The sequence below is a fragment of the Microtus ochrogaster genome, linkage group LG1 (genome assembly GCF_000317375.1).
Source record: "Microtus ochrogaster isolate Prairie Vole_2 linkage group LG1, MicOch1.0, whole genome shotgun sequence".
Classification (NCBI taxonomy): domain Eukaryota; kingdom Metazoa; phylum Chordata; class Mammalia; order Rodentia; family Cricetidae; genus Microtus; species Microtus ochrogaster.
In genome coordinates this window covers 3499947-3508885 of record NC_022027.1, presented here as the reverse complement: position 1 = coordinate 3508885, position 8939 = coordinate 3499947, and the positions used below count along the sequence as shown (strand labels likewise).

Sequence of the window (8939 nt, the reverse complement as noted above, 5' to 3'; positions counted from 1 at the left end):
GTAGACCAGGCTGGTCTCGAACTCACAGAGATCCGCCTGCCTCTGCCTCCCGAGTGCTGGGATTAAAGGCGTGCGCCACCATCGCCCGGCTTACTGCTCTTTTCTTATTGGGTCAGCACCCCAGCCATGGACGGACTTCCCTCCTTTCTCACTCTGGACAAACTTGTGCACATGCCTAGGCTTTTCTGGGCAGCACCAAGAGAAGTTGCTTTGGCAGACTGACGCCTTCTTTTTTGTTTTCTGTCTAGGAATGTGGGTGCCAGCAGGACAGGCCATTGGTGAGTCAAGTGTAAGGGGTCAGGTGCACACCGTAGAATTTTCACTGTGTGTGCACTGGGGACTAGTGCTGGGAGGAGACTGGATTTGACTTGGATCTGGACTCTGTGCCAGGCGGCCCACCTGGCCTATCCTTACCTGTTTTGCAGGTGGCTACGGCCCACCTCCTGCGGGCAGAGGAGCCCCACCCCCGCCCCCGCCCTTTACATCCTACATTGTATCTACACCGCCTGGAGGCTTCCCCCCACCACAGGGCTTCCCACAGGGCTATGGTGCCCCGCCACAATTCAGTGAGTGCTACCCCAACATGCCAGCTGTCACCCCATCCTGCTGGGTAGAGTGGCCACACTCTGCATTCGTCTCCCATGGCTGGCTGAGTTCATGGGAAGTTTCTTGCATGCAGGCTTGGGCCAGTGGTGTCTAGGGACCGGGCAGTCAGTGTGTGGTAGAACTCTGGAAAGGAGCTGACCCTGGCCATCCCTGTTATTCCCTGTGGGCATTTACTAATGAGACCAACAGCCCACATTGCCCCAGGCAGAACAGTTGGCCTGGGGCCAGCTTGCCTGTCTGGCCTGGACCTGGAAGATGGAGCCAGCTCAGGCCTACCTCCTGAGCAGACTGATGGCGTGATCGCAGCAGTTGTTTTCTTTGTGGTGCTGGGGTGGAGGCTGGGACCTCTTGGAGCTAGGCAGGCATTCAGCAAGGAGCTGCACCCTGGCTCTGGTGATGGCTAGCTCTAGCATCCTGCCTGCGTACAGTCTAGCCTGGTGCTCTAGTCTCAGTCTGCCCTGCTGAGATGTCTGCTAGTGTTCTTGGTGGCCACTCAGACCCGTACTCAGGTCTACAGCTGTTCCAGCTGTTCATGCCTTTCTCTCCGATCCCTACAGGTTTTGGCTATGGGCCTCCGCCCCCACCTCCTGATCAGTTCGCCCCTCCAGGGGTCCCTCCTCCACCTGCTACCCCAGGAGCTGCCCCACTGGCCTTCCCGCCACCTCCGTCTCAGGCAGCCCCTGACATGAGTAAACCCCCAACAGCCCAGCCGGACTTCCCCTATGGTCAGTATGGTAAGTGGGTGTGGCTGGCCGCTCCCAGGATGGGCAGGAGCAGGAGAGGTCACCAGACTGGATTCTGGGATGCTGTACTCCATTTTATATCTCTGTGGGGCTATGGGCTCCCAGAAGTCCTGTTGAGCCCTGCCTTGGTCAGGGTTACCCTGGGCTCTACCTTCTTTAGCTCTTTGGTGCAGTCACCACAGCAGTCTCTGGTGTGGCCAGTTGGGGTGTCCTCACCTGAGTGCAGTGCCGTGTGTGCACCTGTGGGCCCGGGGCCAGAGCCAGCCTTGCCTTGGTCAGGTGGGATGAGTGACCCAGCAATGGCAGGGAGTTTCTGTACTGTCAGTTTCTTGTGGCACTGGGACCTTCTGGTGGGTGACTCAGGCGCCTGTGGAAATGGCTTTGACCTGCTTCACCCTGTCTCACCTCGGAATAGGTGCCCCCTTCTCACCAGGCTTCTGTGCTGTACACAAGTGGGCTTCTGTCCTGGGTTCGAATCCACACTCTTACACAGGCTAGGCATGTGTTCCTTGGAGTGACAGCCTCAGACTTAGCTTTGTGTTATGTGTGCACACATGTACCATGGCATGTGTGGGCAGTAGGGCTACCTTGGAGTTGGTTCTCTTACCATGTGTTTAGGAGTGGAGCTCACCTCCTTGTTCGGCAGTAAACACCTCACCACGGCGTTACCCTCCCTTGGGTTTTTGTTTGTTTGTTTTTTGAGATAAGAGTTTCCCTTTTACCCTGCTAACACAGGTTGGCCTTGAACTCAACCACACCCAGGTTTGTGGGCTGTTTTGTTTTTTGTTTGGTGGTTTTGTTTTGTTTTTGAGACAGGTCTCAACTAAGTAGCCTGGCTGGTAAACTCAGAGACACGTACCTGCCTCCCAAGAGCTGGAATTGAAAGTATATACCTCTTCTCCTGTTTTTATAGAAGGAAATTTTCTTTTTTTAAGAATTATTTTGCCGGGCGGTGGTGGCGCACGCCTTTAATCCCAGCACTCGGGAGGCAGAGGCAGGTGGATCTCTGTGAGTTCGAGACCAGCCTGGTCTACAGAGCTAGTTCCAGGACAGGCTCCAAAACCACAGAGAAACCCTGTCTCGAAAAACCAAAAAAGAAAAAAAAAAAGAATTATTTTATTTGCTGTGTGTTTGGGTGGGTGAGTTTATGTGTACCACGTAAGGCCAGAAAGAGGCATCCTCTCTGAAAACTGGAGTTGGTTACAGCGTGGACTGTGCCCCTGCTCCTGTCCAGATCTTTCCATCCCTGCTCTGGCCTGCTTGGGTCACACAGCTGACCCCTGGAGCGAGTGCTGCTGTGCTGTGGCCAAGGGCTGTGCCTGCTAGCTGAGCTCTGAGCCAGGTCTCCTGGTTGCTTTCACTTGCCTGTTGTGTGGGAGGTGTGGCTTTCCTCCTACTTCCTCTGTCTCTGGGCATTTAAGGTCAACCATCCACAGGCCAGAGCCAGTGGTGCCTGGGTCCTGCTTGCTGCTGCCCTGGATGGAGTGGCCTGCACATAGGTGGCTTTGCACACTGGCCACGCAGGCAGGAAATGGTGTCATCCCCATTGAGCCAGGAGCTTGGCTTAAAGGGTTCTTGGGAGGGTAGGCTGGACCCCAAAACTGCGCTGTCTTGGTTCTGACACACTGTCAGTTCAGGTTGTGTCTGCTCTGTGGGCCTAATTATTTTTCTTTCTTTTCTTTTCTTTTCTTTTTTTTGGGGGGGGGTCTTTTGAGACAGAGTTTCTCTGTAGCTTTGGAGCCTGTCCTGGATCTAGCTCTTGTAGACCAGGCTGGCCTCACACTCACAGAGATCCGCCTGCCTCTGCCTCCTGAGTACTGGGAGGTGGCGCCACCATAGCCTGGGGAGAGGGCCTGAGTATTCTTTGAGTGCCCCAATTCTGACTTCACGTGTGGGGTGCATCGGGACTGGGTGATAGGCCACCCTCAGACCCCAGGATTGAACATCCAGCCCCCCTCTCCTTGGGACAGGGATGGATGCTCTGGAAGAAGCATGGGGAGGGTCTCTGTCCCCTAATCCTAGGCTAAGCAGCCTCTCTCCCAGCAGGTTACGGGCAGGACTTGAGTGGCTTCGGTCAGGGCTTCTCGGACCCCAGCCAGCAGCCACCCTCCTATGGGGGCCCCTCGGTGCCGGGCTCAGGGGGTCCCCCTGCTGGTGGCAGCGGCTTCGGACGCGGGCAGAACCACAACGTGCAGGGCTTCCACCCCTACCGGCGCTAGTGCAGGATCCGGAACTGGTGAACTCGTGACAATCACACACTCGGAGCAAAATAAACGACCATTCGACCTGGGGGGGTGGGGGCGGGCTGCGAAGGCCGCATCTGGACTGAGGTTTTAAATATATTTCTTTTCTCTGACCCATCAGCACAATAAAAACACGTCACTGGTTCAACAACAGGGTTTAAAAAACGCCTTCAGCTTTAATTCAGAATTTCAGGTTTCTTTTTCTTTTTTTCTTTTTTTTTTTTCCTTTTTGAGATTATTTTCCTGAGCCTTTTGTTTTACCTAGTATATTGTAAACTTTTATGTTAAAGAAAAAATATACATTTACAAATTGTGAGATTTTTAAGAGAAATTTTCTACGATGTATACTGGCTTATTTTTTAATTTAAAGCAGGGTTCGGGTGCGGGAAGTGGGGGCCCTAGCTCCCGCCGGCGCGGGCTGGGGCACTGGCATAGACTACTGCGTGCATTTGGTTTTTTGTTCATTCCTTGCTTTGAGCAGCTTGTGTGGCTGTAGGTGCCACAGGGCTCCTGGTCCAGGTGGCAGTGCTGACGTCACAGGTGGCCTGAGCCCCACACGTGGGTGGCGGGCATGGCCTTGCTGGAGGTCCCTCAGCCGGGCTCAGGTTCCCATTGACCAGTTTGACCCAGTTTGAATAAAGCAGCGTGTTTGGATCAGAACTTGAGTGGTGTCTGCTGTGTCTAACTCTGGCTTGTTTCCCTCTGTTCTTCTGTGTGCGCTTTGGAGGGCCCGTTGACAGGACCTGCCCCATTAAAGGTAAGCGCAGAATGCAGGAGACAGGGTTGGTTACTTGGAGTCCCATTTTTGGCCTTGATGTGACATCCACCACATTTATTTTGGTATGGGGAGGGGCTTATACCAAGGTGTGCTTGTGGAGGTCAGAGGGCTGGGTTCTTCATCTGTGAGAAGTGCATTACTCTCTGAACCTTTTTACTGGCCCTAAGTTTATCTACCCTTAATGTGTGTGAGTGTCATAGAGTGCATAATGTGTGTATGCATACAGTCCCACAATGGCCTGCGATTGGAGTTAGAGATGGCTGAGAGCCTCCGTGTGGGTGGTGAGAATTGAACCCAGATCCTCTAGAAGTGCACCAGGTGCTACCCGCTGGGCTATCTCTCCACAACCTTAAGTACACCTTTAAAAGAAATATGAAGCCGGGCGGCGGTGGTGCACGCCTTTAATCCCAGCACCTAGGAGGCAGAGGCAGGCAGATGTCTGAATTCCATTCAGCTATATAGATAGGTTCCTTGGGGCCGGGCAGTGGTGGTGCACACCTTTAATCCCAGCAGGGACAGGTGGATTTCATTCCTCAGTTAAGAGCAGTTGTCCCTCTTTCACTTTTTTTTTTCCAAATATTTATTATTTATACAGTATTCTGTCTTTGTGTATGCCTGTAGGCCAGAAGAGGGCACCAGACCCTGTCACAGATGGTTGTGAACCACCATGTGGTTGCTGGGAATTGAACTCAGGACCTTTGGAAGGGCAGGCAGTGCTCTTAACCGCTGAGCCATCTCTCCAGCCCCAGTTATCCCTCTTGTAGAGGGACCCAGGTTCAGTCCTCAGCAGCCACATGGCTAGCTCACAACCATCCGTAACTTCCTGGGGGGGGTATCTTGTGCCTTTTGGGTCCTGTAGGTACCACACACAGGTGGTGCGGAGATGTCCATGCGACAGAACACCCACACATGCAAGATAAAGATTAAGCTAAGTGGCAGGTGGTCGTGGTGCAGGCCTCGACTCCCAGCAGTGGCAGGTGGATCTGTAAGTTCGAGGCCAGCCTGGTCTACAGAGTGAGAGTTCCAGGACAACCAGGACGACACAGAGAAACCCTGTCTCAAATAACAAATCTATCTGTAGCTGAAGTGCGGGGGGTGGGGGGCTGGAGAGATGACTCAGTGGTTAAGAGAACTGGCTGCTCTTCCAGAAGTCCAGAGTTCAATTCCCAGCAACCACATGGTGGATCACAACCATCTGTAATGAGATCTAGTGCCCTCTTCTGGCCCGCAGGTTTGTACAGTGTCTTCAGCTCCAGGTGATGTGGCCCCAGCCAGCATTCCTGTGCACTAACACCCTGTACATAAAGTGATTAATATCCAGGAAAGACCCTGTCACAGCAGTTAGGCAGGGCTTGGGGTGCAGTCCTGTTTCCACGGACTCCATGTCAACCATACCATGGTCCCCTTGTCATCCTGTCACTGTACCCAGGCTGGCATCTCCCATCCCTGCTTGTTCTTTACACAGGTGTTTTTGTTCTTGTTTCCTACAGTTACCTGCTCCTTTTATGTTAATTGTAGATTCTTTTGGTTTTTTTTGCGACGTGGTTTCTTGGAACTCACTCTGTAGACCGGGCTGACTTAGAACTCAAGAGATCGACCTCTCAGGTGCTGGGATTAAAGGCGTGTGCCACCAAAACTGTTTTAGGCAGGGTCTCTCAGTCAAACCAGAAGAGGCTGATTTTTCTAATCATGCTTGCCAACTCGCTAAGGGGAGTCTGGCTCCACCTCCCAGGAGGAGTTGCAGGCAGCCTCCAAGCTCACGCTGAACGTTGCCTTAGCAGGGGCCCTAAGCACTAAGGTATCTCCCCTGCCTGACCTAGAACTCAGAGATCCACCTGCCTCCGTCGAGTGCTGGGATAATAGGTGTGTGCCTATTTGTCTGAAGACAGGGTTTCACAGATAGGGCGGTGGTGGTGCACGCCTTTAATTCTGGGTTTGATTGAGAGACCCTGCCCCCCCCAACTGCCTTCAAACCTACAGGACTAAGTAGGTGGGACAAAGGGTATTGGTCACCCCCCAGGGCTAGTTCCCTTTGTTTTGCTAACAGTCCTGGCTGTGCACTAAGCCAGTAGTTTACTTTGGATTTAAGTTTTATTTAAATGGAGTTGTGAGAGAAGCCAGAGTCCTGCCCTCTGTCAAATACATCACAGAGTATGCCCCTGAGAGCGTCTCCATCAGCCTAGGAGGCTGACAGGAGGATCCTGAGTATGAAGCCTGCTAGTATGGAGTGAGGGGGGTTCCCCCTCCCCACAGGGTGTCTTTCTGTAGCCCTGGCTGTCCTGTCTGCCTTCTGTATGATGGCGTTAAAGGCACATGCCATCATGCCTGACTGAGGGACAACACTAAAAACAGCCCTCCCTTTTGTAGCTGGGCATGGTGGGTGGCACAGACCACTCTAGAGGTGGGGACAGGACTACCAGAAGGGCTGAGGGCAGCTTTCCCAGGGCAACTTGGTATACACCTGCCAAGATGGGTTCTATAGATCAGCAGGAAGGTAGACCTGAGTCTCAGTAGTTTACCCTGAAGCAATAAATACCTGGTCGCAGGAAGAACCAGAAGCAGATTACCTGAACACCACCCAACAGCAGAACGTTCAAAGGAAATGCCTAATGTTCCAACCGCTGTAGATAGGACCACCTGCCAGCACATAGTCAACAGGACACCCCAGACAAATGTCAGCCAATCAGGGGTCCTGAACCTCAGAGACCCCCTCGCCCCCACCTTTACTACTATAAAACCCTACTCTAACTGAGCTCGGAGCTCTCCGTTTATTCCAATACGCGGAACACATGGAGAGACGGAGTTTGCAAACTTAAATAAAATAAAGGCTCTTTGCTTTTACATAAGGGACTCGGTCTCTTTTTTGGTTTTGGGGGGACTTTGCGGGTTTGGGCATAACGGAAGGTCATTCTCAGTACATATCAGCTTTGAGGCCAGCCTGAGCTACATGAGACCCTGTCCAAAACAGAAAAGAAGTAGGTGGGGAGATAGCTCACTGGGTGACCTGAAGTCAAGTCTCGGGATTTACGTGGTGGAAAGAGAGAACTCGTTCCTCTGCCTTGTCCTCTGACCAGCACAGTCTCTCACACACACCACACAAAGTGAAAACAAACAAAGCCCGGCGGTGGTAGCGCACACCTTTAATCCCAGCATCCTGGAGGCAGAGGCAGGCGGATACACAGAGAAACCCTGCCTTGAAAAAGCAAGATAAACAAATAAATGAAAATACAAAGTCAAGCAGGAGGATTGCCATGAGTTAGAGAGCACTGGTACTCCTTGAGAACTTGTACATGTGAGAGACAGAGAGAGGGAAAGAAAGAAAAGAGCGGCAGATAGACTACAACAAAACAAAACCCCAAATGGAACCACACCCCTCTGGCGCGGGCTGGCTGCGCTTTGCCCTCCCCACAGCAGGGGGCGACGGAGTCTCTGGGAAAGCGGAAGCGGGCGTGCGGCTGAGGGCGTGGCCTCCCGGCGGAGCTCGCGATAACTGCGCAGACGCAGCCATCGCTTCCTTTTCCGAGTCGCCGTCAAGATGGTGAGTACGCGGGCTCGGCGCTCTCCGTGCTGGTGTATCGGGCTCCATCCGCCCGGGGACGGGGGTCACAGGCCTCAGGGGCGCTGATCGGGGTCTCCGGGGCCCGCTAACCCCGACTCGCGCTCATGCAGGCCGAAGTGGAGCAGAAGAAGAAGCGGACCTTCCGCAAGTTCACCTACCGCGGCGTGGACCTGGACCAGCTTCTGGACATGTCCTAGTAAGCGGCGCGGCGCGGTACCTTTGGCAGCCGGGGTGACGCTCGGGTCCACTGTGGTGGGGTGTGCGCCCGGGGAGGTCCCCAGCGCCGGCTCTGAGCCGCCCCGGCCCTTCTCCCCGCAGTGAGCAGCTGATGCAGCTCTACAGCGCCAGGCAGAGGCGACGCCTCAACCGCGGCCTGCGGCGGAAGCAGCACTCGCTGCTCAAGCGCCTGAGAAAGGCCAAGAAGGAGGCGCCGCCCATGGAGAAGCCCGAGGTAGTGAAGACCCACCTGCGAGACATGATCATCCTGCCCGAGATGGTGGGGAGCATGGTGGGCGTGTACAACGGCAAGACCTTCAACCAGGTGGAGATCAAGGTGAGCGCGGGAGGGGTGCGCGGGGCAGCGGTGGGGCGGCTCCTCCCTCCCAGCCGCTCACACTGCGCTCACCCTCACCTGCAGCCGGAGATGATCGGCCACTACCTGGGCGAGTTCTCCATCACCTACAAGCCTGTGAAGCACGGCCGGCCTGGCATCGGTGCCACCCACTCCTCACGCTTTATCCCCCTCAAGTAGCTGTGGCCAATAAAGACTCATGTTCAGTCCTCAGAGTCCACTTTCTTTTGGGGCTCCTGGGGGGCGGGGTGTCCTCCCCGGTTCCGGGGCTCATCTAAGCTGTCTAGCGTTCAGGACTGCCTTGTTGGGCATAGCACAAGCTGCAGAGTGAGCAGGATGGCTGGGGGTGCGTGGGGAAGCGGGGACCGCAAGAGAGTGGGCAGGAACTGAGATGAGTGCCGCCGGGAGAGCAGGGTCTGCTGGAGAGCGGCGTGGGAGG

The 8939-nt window shown here is 54.4% G+C and overlaps 2 protein-coding genes across 7 annotated transcripts in view; both read left to right on the top strand.

Annotated features, from left to right (window-relative positions):
* Positions 1-3745, top strand: part of Dazap1 (DAZ associated protein 1) — a 21791-nt gene extending 18046 nt beyond the window's left edge. For 3 of the 5 annotated variants that reach the window (XM_005359066.3, XM_005359064.3, XM_026785084.1), the window contains 4 exons: positions 249-278; positions 426-566; positions 1164-1340; positions 3393-3745. In XM_005359066.3, the coding sequence (XP_005359123.1) occupies positions 249-278; positions 426-566; positions 1164-1340; positions 3393-3568 (524 nt within the window). In that variant the 3' untranslated portion in view covers positions 3569-3745. The remainder of the gene's footprint in view (positions 1-248; positions 279-425; positions 567-1163; positions 1341-3392) is intronic. The other 2 variants (XM_005359067.3, XM_005359065.3) reach the window with 1 other exon arrangement.
* Positions 3746-7833: 4088 nt separating this feature from the next.
* Positions 7834-8709, top strand: Rps15 (ribosomal protein S15). Of its 2 annotated transcripts, XM_005359063.3 has the most exons (4): positions 7834-7908; positions 8040-8125; positions 8248-8482; positions 8567-8709. In XM_005359063.3, the coding sequence occupies exons 1-4, from the start codon at positions 7906-7908 to the stop codon at positions 8678-8680; spliced, it is 438 nt and encodes a 145-aa protein (XP_005359120.1). In that variant the 5' UTR covers positions 7834-7905; the 3' UTR covers positions 8681-8709. The 2 variants fall into 2 exon arrangements, with proteins under 2 accessions (XP_005359120.1, XP_026640973.1); XM_026785172.1 differs by lacking the exon at positions 7834-7908 and having other exon boundaries at positions 7941-8125.
* The last annotated feature ends 230 nt before the right edge of the window (positions 8710-8939 follow it).

Excerpts from the sequence above, each read along its gene's own strand:
- Rps15 (XM_026785172.1), top strand. The coding sequence starts at position 8,034 with ATGCAGGCCGAAGTGGAGCAGAAGAAGAAGCGGACCTTCCGCAAGTTC. Across the intron at positions 8,126-8,247 it reads CAGCTTCTGGACATGTCCTA|TGAGCAGCTGATGCAGCTCT; the intron begins GTAAGCGGCGCG and ends TTCTCCCCGCAG. Across the intron at positions 8,483-8,566 it reads TCAACCAGGTGGAGATCAAG|CCGGAGATGATCGGCCACTA; the intron begins GTGAGCGCGGGA and ends CCTCACCTGCAG.